This window comes from Augochlora pura, chromosome 7, assembly GCF_028453695.1.
Source record: "Augochlora pura isolate Apur16 chromosome 7, APUR_v2.2.1, whole genome shotgun sequence".
Taxonomy (NCBI): Eukaryota; Metazoa; Arthropoda; class Insecta; order Hymenoptera; family Halictidae; genus Augochlora; species Augochlora pura.
In genome coordinates, this window is record NC_135778.1 from 15,275,107 (window position 1) to 15,293,951 (window position 18,845).

The 18,845-nt window shown below is 44.0% G+C and overlaps 1 protein-coding gene across 1 annotated transcript in view; it reads left to right on the forward strand.

The window, feature by feature from the left end:
• Positions 1 to 18,845, forward strand: part of Bsg (immunoglobulin domain-containing protein Bsg) — a 27,417-nt gene continuing 8,572 nt past the window's right edge. Inside the window, exons 1-2 of the mRNA XM_078187149.1 lie at positions 1 to 716; positions 17,456 to 17,719. Coding sequence (XP_078043275.1) covers positions 644 to 716; positions 17,456 to 17,719 — 337 coding nt within the window. The 5' untranslated portion in view covers positions 1 to 643. The remainder of the gene's footprint in view (positions 717 to 17,455; positions 17,720 to 18,845) is intronic.

Genomic DNA, 18,845 nt, shown 5'->3' on the forward strand with positions numbered 1-18,845 from the left:
ACGTAGAGGACGTACGCGGAGAGCAGTGTGCCGGGGAGCGAAAAGGAAGGAACGAGCGTCGAGAAAGTAAGAGCGATCCCCGCGCAGAAAATTAAGCAGAAGACAGTGGCAGCCATTTTTCCTGACATTGCCGTTTCTGCGGCTCCGCGGTGCTAATTGCCGTCGATTCTCGGTCGATCACGAACAGATCTCGGGCAGCAAGGGGAACGGTGTTGTAGACGGGGCCACGGGGTGTTATTGGTGCGCACCGAGATTAGAACGGCGCGAGATAACGATAAGAGAATTCAGACGTCAATGGTACGGCGTGGTTCGGAGTGACGAGTGCGTGTGTAAACGATTCGCAAGAGAGTAGTGGGGCTCGATCGTAGTTGGCTGAGTGGACAGCCGAAAAGGAGGAGCTGCCGACAACGGGAAGGGTGTTACAGGAGGCGACAGCGACGGCGACGGTGACGACAACGACGACCACGACGGAAACGACGGCCACGATACGACGGCGGCAACGATCGCGGAAACGGAGTTACGGCAGCCCAGCCTAGGCGCCCTTATTTTGCGGTTTCAACCCTAGAAACCCTCCTCGAAAGGGAATCGTTAGTATTGTACAGTGCACACAGTCACGCGCCACCGCGTACATCAGCGCCACGAGATGGAGAGGCGAGCTGCTTTTGTGCTGCTGGGGATGCTATATTTAGCGGGCACCCTCGTCACGGTCCAGGCAGGTGAGACTCATCCTCTCTTTCGGTTTGACCACCATTCAGTCGTTCATTTATTCGTAACTCATTCTCCGTTCTCCACTTCGTCCATTCTTTTGGCCGTTCTTCGCGAGACTCGCGTTGCAAAGTCTTTGAACCACCCTTCGCGATTGTATTATTTCGAAAACGAGACTTTCTCCTCGGTTCTGGAGAAATTCTACGCGTTCTCTTCTCTTTGACGATGATTCTCCTGCTCGTTCGAAATCCAGCCTTCAAGACCGATCTCGCGACGGTGGGATCAACGAAGAGACTTATCATCGGTTAAATGGCCCGGGATATCCGAGTTTTTAGAAGTTTTTACGAGTTATCGCGATATCGGCTTCCATTTTTGAAATGTATGCAGTATCGTTATTGGTCGCCCGATCTCGAACAATTTACGCTGGCATTGTGACGTAGCTGTCACATGGTACATCGCACGCATTTTTCTCGTGCGCGTGCTAATTGGGAGCGGAGTTATTTTCCCAAATTTAGTACAGTTATGCGTGCGACGCACAATATGTTTTCGCAGCCGACGGTACATCGGCGACCAAGTCGGCCGTTAATATCTTATTTGTGCATTTGCTTCTCGTAAAAGCAGAATAGACGTGTCTTGACAGATTATGAAATTCTATTTTTAGTTTTGATTGTACCGCAACATGTTAGAACGTGCTCACGGCCTCGCGGGACGTGAAATGCATGGAACTATCTACCGTTTCCGACACAGTTCTCTCCGCAAATCGTACCGAGGAATAGTTAACCGATGCGAAATGAAGTGCTTAGATAGAAACGAAGATCTGGGATAACGATATTCCAGCCTGACTCGATTATCATTGCGCATATATACCTAGTTCATGGCGTTCGATCCGCCGCGATACGTAGTACATACACTTAAAGCGTCACGTGTTCTTCAACCAATCGACTTATCTGCACGTTCCTGATCGCCTCTGGAATCACTACGCAGGGTGCTTTCAAACGGCGGAACAAATAGAGTGATCCTGCGCCGAAGACAAGTGGAAAAATTAGGAAATACAGTATTCGAAAGAATTACATGCAATTATTTGTAGATCGGACAGATTTCCAACGTTTCATGAAGTTTAATAACGTTACTCTGCATTATCGACCTATCGCTTCATTGAAATTCATCCCTGTTAGATTGTACAGTAATTCGAAGACACCCTTTAAGTCATTGCTCGACGATGCGATCCGAGCCGTGGTTACCTGGTCGTGCAGAAATTTTTGTCGAACCGTTCGATGACTTTTGCTAATAAACGGATATTCTGTTTACGCGGCACGAATATTATATCCGTCGGCTGCTTCAGGGAACGCGTTCCCAAGTTTTGTATAGGTTATTCCCGTGTCTCTGTTTCTCATTATGTCCCCGAATACATTCGTGTACACAGATACGCGGCACGCGTGTGTCAATTGAGATTTAACCCTGCTCCGCCACCCGAGTTGCGCACCCCTGGCTTATACAGACGCGAGACACCGGGATTCGCTCGCATTCGATGCTGAAGCCACATTCCGAGAGACGTACGTGAAGTACCCACGCCAAGCAACTTTTGTTACGTAACAATTGACCCTATTTTCCGTCCACCTAGAAATCTTTCGTGGACTTTTAGTGATCGCCACACAGAAGTTCACTGCTGATCGGCTCAATTACGGTTGAACCGTGTGTTTTACGGCACTGCGAGCGCCCGCGGAGTGGCTCCTAGCCGTTCCGCGAACGTGTTCACTTGACCGGATACGTTCACACAGTGTACCTTTTAATTAGAAACATGGAAAGTCGACTAGAAATTATGAAAGAAATAAAAGCTCGACCAGCAAAGAGCATCGTGAGGTGTAAATACTGTTTTCAGTAGATGCAATCGCAGAGGAGATTTTAAGGTCATTTAATATTTTTTGAATTCTCTAAAATTCGTAGGATGAATTTACGTAAGTTTTCATGGCTGTTACTATACTGTTCTTATAACATGAGAAGTCTGTCGATGGCATAAAAAATATTTTTTGTTCGCCAAACGCCGGAGGTGTGCGTGCGTGCATCGGGCAGCGGGAATGTGCCGCGTGAAAAGATTTCAGCCGTTCGTCAGGATACTTATATTTAGACCAGGTTCTACGAATATCATTTCCATTTTATCCCTGTCTCGCTACGGGTTCGTAGAGGGTCGTGGCAAAGACCGCTCAAAAGGACCGTTCGAATTTTCGGACGCGCGTCGGGGGACCACGTCGCGCGGCCGGTCATATTCATCATTGCGCTTGTGATTGATTTTCTTCTTTTACATATTATAACGGACGCCGGGCCCAGCACGCGCCGCTTATATTCTTAGCGCGTGTTCTTTGTTTATTGAAATGTAAACTTAACCTCCATTCTCTAACACGGTGAATGTTTTCATCCGCTCTGTTTTGCCGTCGCTCGCAAACCAGACGAGAAGAATGCTTACGTTTAACCCTGGGAGCGCGCCGTCTATTTTTGGCCCTTCAGCGTGTACCATAGAATAACGCGACGATAGTAACGCTATGCAAATTGTAAATACCCAATCGCGTCGGTTTCTCTTTTCTTATTTTTCTTTCGGGTTAGCTCTTATTCGCGCGTTTCCTCGAACAATATTAAACATCCGCTTCGGTTAGCCGCGACGGGACTCGGTATTTATGAAGTTAAGAGTGCAAACGTTATTCTTATAGAATGAAAGAGTATTTTTAAAATCGCGATAGGGGGACAGAAATACACCGGGGCTAGGTCAGTCTATGTTCCGCATAGGCGAAGGACTAACGACGATTCAACCCTTAGCCGACGATTGGAATTCACGCTTCTTTTTACAGCGTTCACCTTGTAATGACGTAACGTAATACGACCATCAATTCGAATCAGTTCGAATACGAGCTTATTGTTCGAACAGTATGAATTACCTGAAATACGAACTACGATTTGTAGCGCGTCTTCGTGTCTGTTCGAGTATCGTTGAAACCTAAGGGCGCATATAGTATTTAATTGGATATGTTGGGGTACAGTTTGGAGGTCGGAGGTCGAAACAACTGCAGCACCAGTTGCTGCAATGACGCCGTTCGACATTTAGGGGTTGATATTTAATTTGATAATCCAGGATTAACCCGGCCCGTCAATGTTGCGGCCTCGCGAGGTCGGCTGCAGAACTTCGGTTCCGTATCAGCGACACGCTCGGGGGAAACGTAAATATCTTTTTGGTATCTTCCGCGTGTATTGTTCGAGATAGTGAGCGCACGGCTGCGCCGATCGATTCCGAATACATTTTTTGCCAAGTCCGTTATTCTATCCTCCCTGTGCGATGCGAACACGAACAGAGTTGTTTCGTGTGCTTCGATCGAGTCTGGCGAAGCCAGCCGCCTTCCCCGACACGTTATCCTGCCGATACACCAGCGGCGCCAGCGACCCTCGGCGGACTAACTAGGCCAACGGGTTTTCTCGGCGGATTCGGCTCTATCGGCTCCACGAGAATTACACTTTATGCATCACCGAAATAAATTCATTAGAGTATCTTTAGTTGATTACATAACGGCGGACACCGGTCGAACCGGCTGAAACTTTTGTCCGCCTTTCTGTATTCTAGGTCTCGGCTAGGTCTAGGTTAGAACTGGTTTTGAACCGTGGGTACCAGTATGCAGATAGCCGGCACTCGCTCAATGGGCGGGTTCTTCGATTTCTCGGATCGTGTCCGCTCTTTATTAGCGACCGAGAGCGGTTTCGCCCAACTGAAATATTTATATCTAGCGGTCGCGCGCGGTCTTTGAGGTTTCGTCCGGGGGGTGCTAGTACACGCCCTCCGTACTGTTACAGGGGAATTAAAAGTTCTCTCGGACACGGTGCAGTAATTTAGAAACAGAGCACACCGGAAGCGGGTTGTTTTACTTTCGAATGACCCTGATCAACGGACTGTGGATTTTCTTACGATGTACATATTTCTACGACTTCGCTAGAAGTATTTATGAACGAACAGATATTGTTATCTTGTTCTCGGCTCGTTAAGACGGCTATCTATCTTGCAATTGAGGCAGGCCATTTTTCTTTACCGTCCGCAGTCTGATGATCAGATTTCAGCTTACAATCTTGGGTACCCGCATATTTAGTTTCTATTTATTCGTCGCAGGGGCGTTCCTTTAGCATCTTTCTGCAAACAGGAAATGACAGCGCTACCATAGCACAATGCTATCGCTGAAAAATTCTGGCGGGGGTTGTTTAGCACGAAGCGGTAGTCATCGCGATAATTCGGGGACGTGTGGTTATGGTGAATCACGGGCGTAGACGCTCGACCTTTGTTGCCGTCGTTGACAAATACCGCCGTGACGCGCTCGCGCCGACTTGTATGCACAGCATTGTGTCGCGTTGTAATTTTACCGATTCGTCATCGAAACGCTGGGTCACTCAAGATCGCGTGCTGCCGTCGCGATTTACCGTTCGCTGTGAACCGAACATGCTTGCCTAACCGGCCAGTTCAAAGCTCGGGTGATTGTTCTCCGCGTGCATATTCTCCCGGACGCCATTTTGCTTTGTGTCTTGGCAAGATAAAGGTAATCTCGTCGAAAGCGACCGATGCACTTAAGAGAAGTTCTTATATAAGACTCGTGATAAGCGTTCATATAACCGCGACGAGCTCTTGGATGTGCTTGGAAAAGTGCTTGGGAAATCGTTGCTGGCAAGCCCGTGGAAAAACTGAGCGACTTGTCCCCCGTTAGGAAATTCACTCGGATCGTTTCCTTATCGCGGATCCAAAGAGTTTTGATGTTTTGGAGAGGACTTGATAAGGGCGTATTGTCAGCAAGGAATTCGAACAAGCAGCTTCGATCGATAAGTCAAGAGCGGACCCTGATAAAATTATTATTTGAGTAGGTAGAGGCAATTGTCGCGGCTCAGAACACATTCAACATTTCAATTTTTACAGCACTATACAGCACGGTATACATATGTTTCTGTTAATTGTTACGTTTATACAGGGTGTTTCAGATAAAATATATATCTTCAAACGATCGAACTGCTTCGTAAAATTGCATCGATGCAGATGCTGTTTTTAGAAACGCCCTGTATAATTCTGATAGTATTATTCTCTGTGAGTAGTTTCAAGCCGTCAGAAAAATGGACGCAGTTGGCGCGTCGTTCGCTCCTTGGGGGAGAGAATTGCTCGCATATTAAAGCCCTCCGAAGTCGTAAATATTCCATCGTAAAGATTTTGCATCTTCTCGCAATAAATTATCCCCAAGCGAAATACTGCGCGAGCCGCGTTAAGAGCTGCGAGTCGCCTCGGAGCTCGAACTCGCGTAGTTCCATAAAAATTGATGCCAAGTCTCGATGAACGAGGTCCAGGCAAGCCTCCCCTAACTGCCAGGTGATTCAAACTGCCTCCATCGGTGACGTATTGAGTCATCCAGTATCGTAATGCATGCTAACTTTATGTGTTATTTATGTAACAATGTCACACCGGTCTCTCTCTCTCTCTCTCTCTCCTCACAGGATAGATCTACCGTCGTTGTAGTCACCTGAAATTGCGGCAGTGTGTCGAGCGCAAAACAAGTATCGATGTTCCACGTACCGAGCACATGTGTTGAATATTGGATATCATTTACCGCCATGGAATCACCCGAGATACCCAGCTAGCACCCGATCCGCGAACGATTTTTTCCAGAGCGACCTCGTGTTCGCAGTAGATTTTCGAACGCATCTTCCGCCTACGGCGTCGCGGAATTTATATCGCCTTGGAAATCTCGCCTCTTTTCCGAGAAAATCGTGTTACCGTTCGCGCATTATGCCTGCGGTTTTCGCAGAAACGCAACGAGGAAAAATATGGCGGCGAAGTGAACGTCGTCGTCGCGTGGCTCATACCTTTTGATCGCTTGGTTGTTTACGCGACGCGATCCGCCGTTGTTTAATGATCACGGGGGCCGCTAATTTATGATGATTTACGAGCGTTTATCGCTAATTTATCGCATTTAATTGCGAAACCTATATAGAATTATCATATACACATATATGTACGAAGGCCGTTCAAGGTAAACGCCACGTGAACACGTTTTCGCAACATTCTAAAACGAAGTTCTGCGAAGAATTTCATTTATTGCTTTTGTGTATCGTAACCTCGACAAACAATTTCACTGCGGACGTTCGCGGATACATGAAAATATGCAGATGTCTGCAACCAGTCGTTCCTCTGTCGAAACACTATTTTATCATCGATTTTCCATCGGGATATATACGCGTTCTCCTAACATTCGCATTGTAAAAACGATCGTTCCGCCTCGTGTACACGGCACGGTTCTCCGCCGAGATGCTGTCTAAACCGTAATAAATCGTGCGTGTATCGTTGGCAATGGACGATGTTCCTTCGTTGCCACGTATCCACTGTGACTCCCCGAAATGACGTAAGAGGACTGGGATCTCTTTATTGACTAGCTGACGTAAACACGCGCACGTTGGCCCGCGTTGAAACCTCGTTTCGAGCTCGAGACAATGGGGATCGGGCGAAAAAGTATCGTTTCACATGTCCCAACGGTTCGCGAACCCCTAATCCCCTTTTTCCCTGGTCTGTGTTTCACGCTCGATGACGCGTCCGTCGCGTGGAATCACGCATTCACAGAATTCCGCGAGATAGAATCGGATATCACGTGGCACAGAGGCGTTGGTCTCGTGTCTCAACGAAACGGTCGCATTACGTATTAAAACGCGCATGCTGTTGATCAGATTTTAAGCATGGCTTTTATAGAAAAATGATAGGGATAGAGAACAATTTCTTCGTAAAGATAAAATAGATCTTTCGTTGATGATTGTCGAAGAGAATATTGTTAGTTCGTTGAGTATCAAGGGGTTGAGACGACTCGAATGGGGTGGAAACGCGGCGGCCCCACCTTTCGGGAGGATAAAGCATCAATTTCGCAGAGTGCTTTTTACCTGTCCGCCCACTTTTCGTGATGTGGAAATTATGCAGAGGATAGCTATTTCCTGTCCGGTCAGCCATCTTGAACACCGCGGATGGGGTTCCTAAATAATTAAGCTACACACCGTTTTACAGTCTTCTGGTTTGACACATGGTCTATAGACTGTAAATAGTTTTGCTAATTTTCTGAGGCAATCGTAAGAAGATTGACAAAATTTGTTCCTTTTTTTCTAGTCGTTTTAACCCCTTTGGTGATCAGTTGAATCTAATGTACAGGATTTTATGTACAGACACTAATTTCTGGAAATTGAAATAGATCTGTGTTTAGCAAATCGTTTTTAAACGTTGAAATCTAATATGGGATTTATTGATTCATTATATATCATAAAGTTGTAAAGAAGTTTGCAAAATATTATAGATATAAAATAAAAGGATAGTCAATAGGGCGATACTTCCAAAGTTCTGCGTTCAGATTTTACGAGTTCCTCAAGAAAATGGCGTTCTTGTATTTACAGTTGAAATAATAAAAGAACAAAATTTTTACAAAGGTCAATTTTATCTTCCACAGACTTACTGATAACTAAACAACAGATCTATAGGCAGAATACAAATTCTGTACCTCGATTGCAAATTAAAAACAATATAACAGTCATAAAATTCTCCCCATCGTTTCGCCTGCCGGTTTTCTTCTAAATGCATAATATTTGTACAAAAACAAATTAACTGTTTAGTCCATTGTTCCAACAAATAGAAGTCGAAACAGTTCGTGCCGCTGGCTTGATATCTGAGGAACACGTGCGCGGTAATCTGTTTCGCGAACCGTTCGTGTCAGCCTCCTAGGAACAAGTCCGGAGCAACAACGGCCTCGGAGCTCTTTCGCTCGTTTCTTTGTCGGCGGCGGCGAGTGTTGGTCGTTCCTCGAGTAATTTCATCTGTTCACCGGGTTTATTGGGGCGAAGAAATTGCAACGTTATTTCGATTGGTGAGCCGCGGCGGCGACGCGATTGGCTCTCCTCGCGGGGCCACCCTCGTGGTCGACGAGTTTATCAGACGACGGTGCGGTGACCGGCATTTATGTGACCCGTATTCGAAATTCGCTCCTCCCGCGAGCTCCCGCGGGCAAAATTAATAATACGGGTCGAATCGATCTCGGCGAGGGGGGAGGAGGGCAGCAGGCAGAGAGGCGCGCGCGAATTGAAAGCGGCCGCGGACACCTCCGTCGGCCACTGCTAATTTTGAACGTTTACATCCCCGCCTGGTATCTGCCTGGTAAACATCGAAGAAGGCAGTGATGTATAGCGCCGATAAACCGTGCGGGGCCAGGATGGCGGAGCCGGTTACTGTGCGGCCGAATAAAACGTTAAATTTCTTTGTTAAAAAATAAGTAAAATATTAGGTTGGTGCATATGAAATATCGGATTTTTAAGTGAGCACATAAAGCTGCATATCTTTTTTCAAAAGCTATTGATTTAATCAAAATGTGCCCCATTTGTTTCAATACACTTTTTCCAACGCGAGTTTAATTCATAGATGTCTGTCTTCAAGAAATTCTGATTTTTCGGATCAATAAACTGTAGTATGGAATTTTTCAGACTGTCTCCATTTACATACTGTTTAGCCCATAAAAACTACGCATACGTTGTACAAAACAATTGCGAAATTGAATGAAGTAAAATATAAAATTTTATAAAATATAGATCTTTCGCCAAGCGACTTTCGCTATTTTAAACATTTAGGACCGTTTTTACGGGCTAAATAGTATATAAATGAAGACGGTCTGAAATATTCCATATCAGAGTTCATTGATTCTAAAGATCAGAATTTGTTTAAGACAGGCATTTCTGTATTGAAATCTCGTTGAAAAAGGTGTAGTAAAGCAAACGGGGCATATTTTGATTAAATCAACAACTTTTGAAAAAAGATATACAGTTTTATATATTCACTTAAACATATGACATTTCATATGCATCAACCTAATAGAAGAGTAACAAAGTTCAATATGTCTTTTCCGATAGATACGAAGCTAATTGTGCTCGAAAAAACACCAAAGGAACAGCCAATTCTCATCCTGCAGTAACCGGCCGAACTACCCTATAAACTAGAGGTTTAACGCAGACAGTCGACAGCGAGCATTACTGCTGCCACTCCATTTACGGCGTCTTATTCAAATTAGGCCCTTTCTGCGTCGTTCTTGAAACTGCTCGGATTTAAGACGACCTTGAACCGAGCGCAAACCGACAATGAACTGGCTCATACTTCAGGTTGGATTGCATTGTATCGGAGCTCAAGCCTTTAGCTTGATTGGAAGAGTAGGCAGGGAGAAAATCGAACTAACAATTCTTGCCCGATTTTCTAATTAGCAAGGTACACGCTTTAGAATTTGATTGGATTTTTTAGTTGAAAATCGTGGTTGCAGAATATTAGGAAAGCTAGACATTTTAAGAAGATCCAGATTATAATTTTTTTTCATCTATCGATTGTCATCTCTGGTTTTGTAACAGGTGTAAGTTGTTGTATACATTGCTCACAATTTTTTTGTAGATTTTTTGTTGAAGTATTTCGTTAATGGAAATTAAAAACAGATATTCCTAGTTACTACTTGCTTTTCTTATTTAATCATCTACCATTTTTTATGTATTTTTGTATTACGTACAGCTTATTAAAATTATTGGAAGAGGAAAGACAAGTTCGACAATTCTGATAAAAATTCACAGTCTAGTGATTACATACTTAGACATACTTTAACGGATAATTTTCAAAGAGGCACAACTTGTTTAAAATTAAACGAGTACTTTAACAAAACGAGTTGAACTTCTGTTTAAAATTTTTTTGCCGAAGTAGCACTTAGACGCAATAACAATAAATAAATAAAAAGGTCGATAAGTAATGATCTCGCAGAAATTCTTGCATCGGCCATCGAACTGACCATTCCATCATCTCCAAAAAATTCAAATCGTTTCATCCGATTCGATGTCGAAATAATTATTCCGTTTTGAAAGATATGTATGTTTGCCCACGGCTATACACGGTTCGATTGAATTTTCATCGAATGGCCAATGACTGTAAGTCCGTGTACGCAGACGCGCGACCGGTTTCGCGGTTCGACGGCGAAGTCCCACGATAGGCGGGAATATTTCGACCTTTGGCATCGTTAGGGCCAAAGGAACGTGTTTACGAGCATTGGCTCTCTCGCCGACTCTCGCCCTCCCATCTCGCATGTACGCGCGCAGTCCCAACTTGCCAAATTGCGTCCTAGATCACGGGCGTTCCAATTCCCGTGTCCTCCATCGCGCTTTATGTATTTCTGCATAGAAATGCTCGAAAATTTTCGTGCACCTCGGAAAGAGTCGCCCGCGAATCGGCCCGACCAAGCCCGAGTGATGATCCCCGGACAATCGAGGACCACGCGTGCTTCCGGTTTCCGTTCAGAAGCAGACGCACTCTGGATATCGGGATCGTTCTTGTTACTTCTGCTTTATTATCTCGCGGCTATTTATACTCGTCGGCAACGGGACTTAAAAGCGGGAGCTTGCTACGCGTCTGTCAACATCGGTCTTAGAAAAATGTTAATACTACGACGGATCGTGTTACCAACCGGACGAACCCATTGCTAGAGGCTCGAGACAGGTTTTTAGTGAAATCGTACTCGTCGAAGCTTCACGTGGTTTTGTAGATCGCCATTTTTTCGGCGCACTAGTCGGCCGACTTCTTTGGTTGAAATGTTTCTGTTTTATTAGAATATTATCATCTTTGATCGAGAACTTTCAAACGCAGGTTTCGGTTTATCAGCGCGGAATATTCTCTAGGATTTCTCTCTTGCAGGTTATCTAATAATATCGACGGTTTTTAAAGAAATTAGATAGCTCTTTCATACGCTTCGTAGATAATGTACTCTCTTTAAAGCGTTGCTTTGAGTCACCGTTGAAAATTGTTATATCTCGTTTAGAAATAATTTTTAATTGCCTATGTTATATATAAAAATGATTGAAAAAGTGGAACTGTTCCATGAGAGTCACAGATTAGAAAATTAAGAAACTCTGTAGATCAAAAGAATTCTTTTCGATTTAGAGTCAAAACTGTTTCAAATCCAAAAGGGGTTGTAAATTATTTCATCGCAATACCAAGAGTAGATTTATTTAGTCTTCATAATAATTCATATTATAACATATACTTCAATAAAAAAATTACCTATACGTTCTCCTATAAATATCTTTATGCTATCAGGAACTGTAAAAGAAAAATCAAAAACCAGTCACTTTGTCTTTAACCCCTTGCCCTACGATACCTTTCACGCTGCGTTGGTTAGCACTTATTTGTCCCTAATATTTTCCTTAATAGTACCAGATAATTCTTGTTCTTTGTATTATCTTTATACAGTTTTTAAACTTTGATAACAGAAGAATCCAATTTGATTTCGATTTAGAAGTCATATTTAGTAAATCTAATCACGAGCCTGACTCGTTGTTACAGTGCAAGGGGTTAAAAGGTTCAAAATGAGAGATATCGAAAAAGAAAGTAATATCGGAATAACTGAAACAATTCATCAGAATTTAGCCCTGTTACTATCGGCCAAAAGAGTCTGTATCTGAGCGAAATGTTTAAAACTCGTTTGACGAAGTTTGATAAAGTTTCGGAAAGGAATTGCAAGAATTTTGAAAGGGCCTGATAAATGACAAATTCGAAAAGGGTGAAGAAATAAGAAATGAAATTGTTGTTCAATAAAAATATTAAGAAAACTGTCTTACCAACAATAGCCAACAACGATATATCGTTGTTCGGTACTATAGAGGGTACACCCGTCTTATCCTGCGACAGAATAATCTTCGCCCGTGCAGTAGAAGTTGCGCGAGTGCAGCTCGCAGAACACATGATTCGATATACATACGTAGGGGCGCTTCCGATGCTTAGGGGTCACGCGGCACGTGTTCCCGGGTATCGATCACTTTTCTATCCTACTTTGCGTTCCGATACACAGCCCCAACTTCGTAAATCGCGACGCGGAGCAACACCGAGAACGGCCTGGTTCCCCGCTTTATTTACGCGACATTCATTCACAAACTTCTGACGTGAAGTTGTCGCGCCGATCGAAGCCGTCTGGATAGATTGTACGCATTGTGTTGACCGGATGGTTCTCTCAACTAGATTTTATTCGGAGGTTGACGTAGACCGCAATTAGCTCTCTCGAGCACAGCCGACGATATCGTTCGCGGCTGCTTCGACGAGGTAGCCCCGGTGTTTCCCCGGAGGCAGTACGACGCGGTGCTAATTTGTTTAGCGTGTTCGTTAAATACTTAGCTGATGCAACAATCAAACCGGTAGCATTCGATGAAAGGAGTTGAAAAATTTATGCTGGAGAAAGGCGGAGAGAAATTTAGGTAATTGTTGAACTGTGTTTCTTAATGATTTGACACAGTACAGCTTCAGATATAATGTGAAGTGAAAGTATTTTATGTAATTGAATTAAAATTGAATAGTTGAGCTATATATGCAATACTTTTTGAACATTCTTCTTTTCTTCTGAATCCTAATCGAATTAGGAAGACATGATACGTGGATTATTAGACTATTATTAGACGTGGATTATTAATAGTTACACTGTCGATCTTTCTGTGGAATACTAACTGTCTGCCATATTTTCAGAATATAGGAGTCAAGTATAACTTGATTTTCTTCTTTAATAATTTAAATTAGTTGAAATTAGTATTTTTGAATTTGGATTCGTAAAATAACGAAATTAAGCGGAAGAAAGATCCATCGACGTCTCGTTCCACCCCCTTACATCACCCAGATTCGAACAGAGCCTGACACGGGCAAAATTTCCATCCCAATGAAGACAGATAGCAGTAGCGCAAGATTCGGCTTGCCCGACGATTCCAATTTAAGCGGAGTGGAAACAAACGCGATACCTTCCCCCGAAAATGGGGGAAAAGGCGGAGAGATAGAGCCGTCCGATCAACTCGATACGAAGACAGTCGATTCACCGATCCAGAGAGGCCGCCCGATAAAAGGTTTACGATGCGGGAATTCAAGCGGCCGATATATCGACTGCTTTCCTCATGTTGTATTCAGACGATCGATTTTCGTCTAAAAATGGACGATCGAAATCGGAGCTACCCGATATCTCTCTCTCTCTCTCTCTCTCTCTCTCTCCCTTTCTCCGCGAAATCGCATTACGTAAATATTTAAACTCCAAACAAACATCGATCACACTCCCCGATATCTTCGGCAGTGTATTCTCGAGTCCGCGCACCAACGGCGTGTGAAGAAGCCAGTCGCGGGCAACACTTTATAGGTCAGCCCGACGTGCTCGCCGATTATCAGCGCGCGGAGTCCCTCTTTCCATGCCCCTGCACGGCCCGGCTCTCAGTCGGTCGGCGTGCATTATAATTTCATCTGGTCGAGTTGGTGTTCACGAGGACGACAGGGTTGTAAAAGAATAAATCGCTAAAAATAAATAAATGGGAATCGGGTGCGTGCACCGAACCGCGAGCCACGCAGGGGAACACGTTAGTCCGGTTCCCCCGCGGTGGCCGCGTGTCGTGATTGACTTTTTGGCGCCGGCTGGTTCCGAGGCTCGATCCTACCTCGCCGGTGTCGGATACATAGTTCTATTTTCTGCCGAATTCAGCGACGAGGAAACTTCTTTCCCGTTGTATTTATAGATCGATCGGGGGTCCGGCTGTCCGATTCATCTACGGTTGGAATCTGCAAGAATTCGCGGTATCAATGAACTTCTCGAGGAATAACCCTGCTAAACCAATAAGAGAAGCGCCCGACTTCGCGGAATGCTCGTTTCACAGTTCTCGCCGAAACGCGGAACGAGGGATTTACCTACTCCGCGCTATTGGGGTTGCCCCGGTCTTAATCGAATTTATGCGGATAATTATTTCACGCTCGCCGATGCGGCTGTTCAGCGATTTCCAGCGACCTTTATTGTATCGTTGCCGGGTTGCGGACTCTCTGCATCCGCGGCGGGTCTGAGAACAATAGGATCGACAGAGGGATGTAGAAACACCGCAACGTTGTTGTTAACTTATTCAAATTATTGAAATAGTTAGAAAGATTTCCTTTTGTTCAACTCCCGTCACTTGCAATAAATGCGGGCTATTTATGTTTTGCATACGATCGAAATAATTTTTAAACGCTTTAATCAAGTTCTTAGAGTTTCGGAGTCTATCTGACAAATTCTTAACCCTTGACCGGATTGACAATTACTATTACTATTTCAGCAAATATTGCATATTAACGTATTAGTAGATGCAAATAAACTTACACTGCGATATATACACACTGCAAGGTTGCAAACTTTACGAGTTCATATAGGTTTAAATAAATTCTTAAATAATTAGCAATAACTTACTTAAAGTTGCGTAGGGTCATAGCTTGCTCTTAAATTACTGCAGATGCTTCCCTTATCCGAAGGTTTATTTTTGTAACATTCCGATAGCATTCTATTAACTAAAAAAATTGCGCAGGTTGTCTATTAGGCGATAATGCATCGATCAGATAATAGAACGTTTGGATGTCAGAATATTATAAAAATAAACGTTCAGATAAGGGAATCTCTGCCGTACTTGAAACTTAATCCGGGACACCCTGTACGCGTCTCTCCGATGGAGCACGTTTATTTATCGAGCCCGTCCATACACGTTTTTATGAAGTGAGCCCGCGATCTCGCAAGATGTATATTTGCGTTCTTCGTATGGAAACATTTTCGGTGTACACGTTTCGCGCGGGAAACGGTGCTTTCAGCGTTAATGTTTGATATTACGAACGATCGGACGTAATGATTGACGGTCGCGTAAATTAGTGTAAAGGAGCTGGAAACTATCATTTGCGGTTCAATGCTGGGATTACCGAGCCCTAACCGCGACTAATGTATATCGTTTTATAACAGTGTCAAGATTGGATGTATTTAAATCTTGTATGATTTGCCCTGCTATATTTCTTTAATATCAGGAACTGTGAAAGACAAAATTAGAAATCAGTGGATTTGATTGTTTCGGTGGTTCTAGTGTTAATGGGCCGAGATTGAAACAGAGCCGCGTATCAGTCTGTCGTCGCAGGCCTATTGTTTTTGTGTTCCAATAGGAAACTGAAACGGCGCTGTAGCTTATTTTTCGACAGAAGAGGCTTTACGTAATCCATTCGTTATGATAACTGTTCGCTCCGTAACAATTGCTCCAAAATAGTAGCAGGGTGTTCTCTTATTCTCAGAAAACAGATTACACACAATGTTGAGTGATAATCTTCTTTTAACCCGAATGGGATGAATAAAGGACATATGTACATTGAGAATAAATCTCGATTGTACGTAAAAGTGGATCTTTTAGAAAATAAAGATCCTTATCGCATTTAAGCAGTCCACGATTATGCTTACTGTTATACATCGTTTTATGGATCAAGCGGAAACTGAAAACACCAGGTTGTCCCCAAAGTTCTTACATCCAGAGGCACGATCATCCATTGTCAATGTTTTCTCACTAATTGTAAGCTTTGAATTCTTATTGTGCGCACCAATTGTGAACCGAACTTTCGGAACAACCTAACTCCACTTGCTTCTCTTATGATAAAAGTAAAAAGCAAAAGTACCTATTATGAATCACTGCTTCGATTTGACCCCTTCTTGAAACGGTAGCACAAATAGTACAATAACAAATAAATAGAGCATATGAGAGCGAATGTAAAAATTCTACTAATATCTTTTAATATTGTACGTTATAAATTCACTCAGATAAATATTTTTATGAAACAATTGCCTGTGAAAAGAAATGTTAATTAAGATATTGGTATTACGGCGAGAATTATAGAATTTATGGAACAAGCTACGAAAAGGGTGTTCCATAATGGGTACATGCTCGTACTTCACTATTTTTCTCGCATTAATTTTTATTCATATTATTAGATCGAGTCATAAATAACATCCGATGCAGCTACGTAGAATCTATTCTTCTTATCTGCGCAATATAAGTCATTCGGCTAATGAGCTTTTGCTTTCAATAAATAGATAAAGGTTCAAAGTAAATGAAAACGAAATACAGAAATAAATGTCTGATAAAAGACGAAAGTTATTTGCGATTCGACCTAATAAAAAAATAAATATGTACTCCAAAGTTCATTACGTTGTAGAAACATCAGTCTATCGACCAGTAATATAAATATTCAACAATTTTCGTTCGAATGAAAATCGATGATGATCTTATACCCGCCCGAGGCAATCGTGCAAGTGACGCAAACACGAAATCTACACGAAGTCTGCTCGACAAAGTCTCGGCCTTCGGGTCGATCGCGCATTATCGCAGATCCGCTTTCAATACAGGGTGTCCTAAAATTACGATACTTTTGGTGAACGAGGGACTCCTCGGGTGACTTGGAACACTGACCAATGATAGGCGAGATTAGTTGACGCAACCTGACCACGCCAATCAGAGGAACTGGGCTCCCTTCGCTTATTGACTCAGCCACCTCGCGTCAGCCGAGCTTGCTTCTCATTGGTCGCTGTTTCTCTTTAATGACTCGTAAACAAAGTACAAACTAAGGAAAAAGTTGCTACAGATGACATCAAGAGCTCGACTCTAGGACGCTCTGTACACTGCTCGAAATAGAGAGGATCGAGATCGACCGAGCCGATGGGACTGCGTATCTAGAGACCTCGGCTTTCTGGCTCGCGTTCCGAGCCAGTCGAAAAACGGATCTAGTGCAGCCGGTTTAGGGACGAACTTGCATGCTCTAGCGCCCGTGAAAAATACCAGACGCGGCCCGCAATTATCTCGATACCCTATCACCCGTTGGTATGCCCTCTTGACGTGTGCTCGTATGTTCTTCCCGATAAAGTAACCTACACGGGGGTGTCGGACGTGCGCGAGGGCCTATCTTGGTCGATCGAGTGCAGCGGCCTGAAGCCGGAGGATCTGATCAGATGGACCAGAAACGGGCAGTCGCTCGAGCCGGAGCTGGCCAGTGGTCAGTTGGTCGTCACTTCGCCGCCGGGAACAGGGAGCAGCACGCTAAGGGCGTTACACGCCACCGACAGCCACGATGGGGACTACAAGTGCACCCCCGACAACAACGAGGTCTTTCATCTCTGGATATACTTTGGTTCGTATGCCGAGACCCGTCGGCCATCTTTACGCAACAAAACCCGCATCTGCAGAGCCGCCCCCGTTCGCGTGCCCTCTCTCGCTTTGCCAATCGCGCATTTCCTAATCGTTCCGTTGATAACCGCTTGCTTGCTACTCTAATAGGCAACGTAGCTTTCCTTTTAGTTCTCTGTGACCTTCGGGACCTGTTCGTCGCGCGGCAGAGATCACTCGAATTCGGAAAAATCGTGTACGTAATCAACCGGCGGTTACGCGATAACGCTGATACGTTGGCAAGGTGTTCTGTCGTTGCCGTTGATTACAACGAGTTGCTTCTTCAGTAATGCATCGTTCTTTAGCAATGCATTGTTTCTTAATAATATGAATACTCTTTGGTACCGGATTCTTTAGTAACACCTGTCGCGAATTTTTAACGCCCATCAAAAAATTAATTCGAGAGACCGCGTCAGTCAAATCTGTTACACTATATATTTGCTACATAAACCTAAAAACGCGAGTTAATTCATAACCGGTCATCAAAGTGTCAAGAGCTTCTAACATTTTCATTGAAAACTCAACAGTCCACTAACAAAGTCTAGACATCTCGTTAACTGATTTTATACACAGATAAATTGTACAGTCTTAGAGACCTCGGCGAAGATCATCTTCTCTCGACGATTAATTCGTTGCTTAAAAATATTCGGTTATCGATACGACAGCTAAAAATTGGAGCGAAACGCGGAACGAGGATTGAACCGATCTGCTGCGGTTGGTTTGCTTGCTTTGGTTGTTGCATGCTCGGCGATGTTTGCGTACCCCGCATGCGGATGCTTAGCTCGATGTCTCCACGCTTGGAAGCTGGTTTTTCACCTGCAGAATATATCCTGCACAAGTCCGTACGGCGACTATGGTGCCGCCCCTTCTCCATAGTCGCGCTATCCGAAGAATTTGCGATTGCAACATGCCACTTGACGTTTACCGTATCTTCGAGCCGCGCAAGAAACTGTATAAGCGACCGACGCTGGTGCGACCAGCGTGTTGATCGATCCTTCCCTATCGTCGTGCTATCCTAACTGCTTTGCGATTGCTATCCCTGCCTTGCGAGTTGGCTAACCATTAACTACTAATTAAATAAACAACTAGTT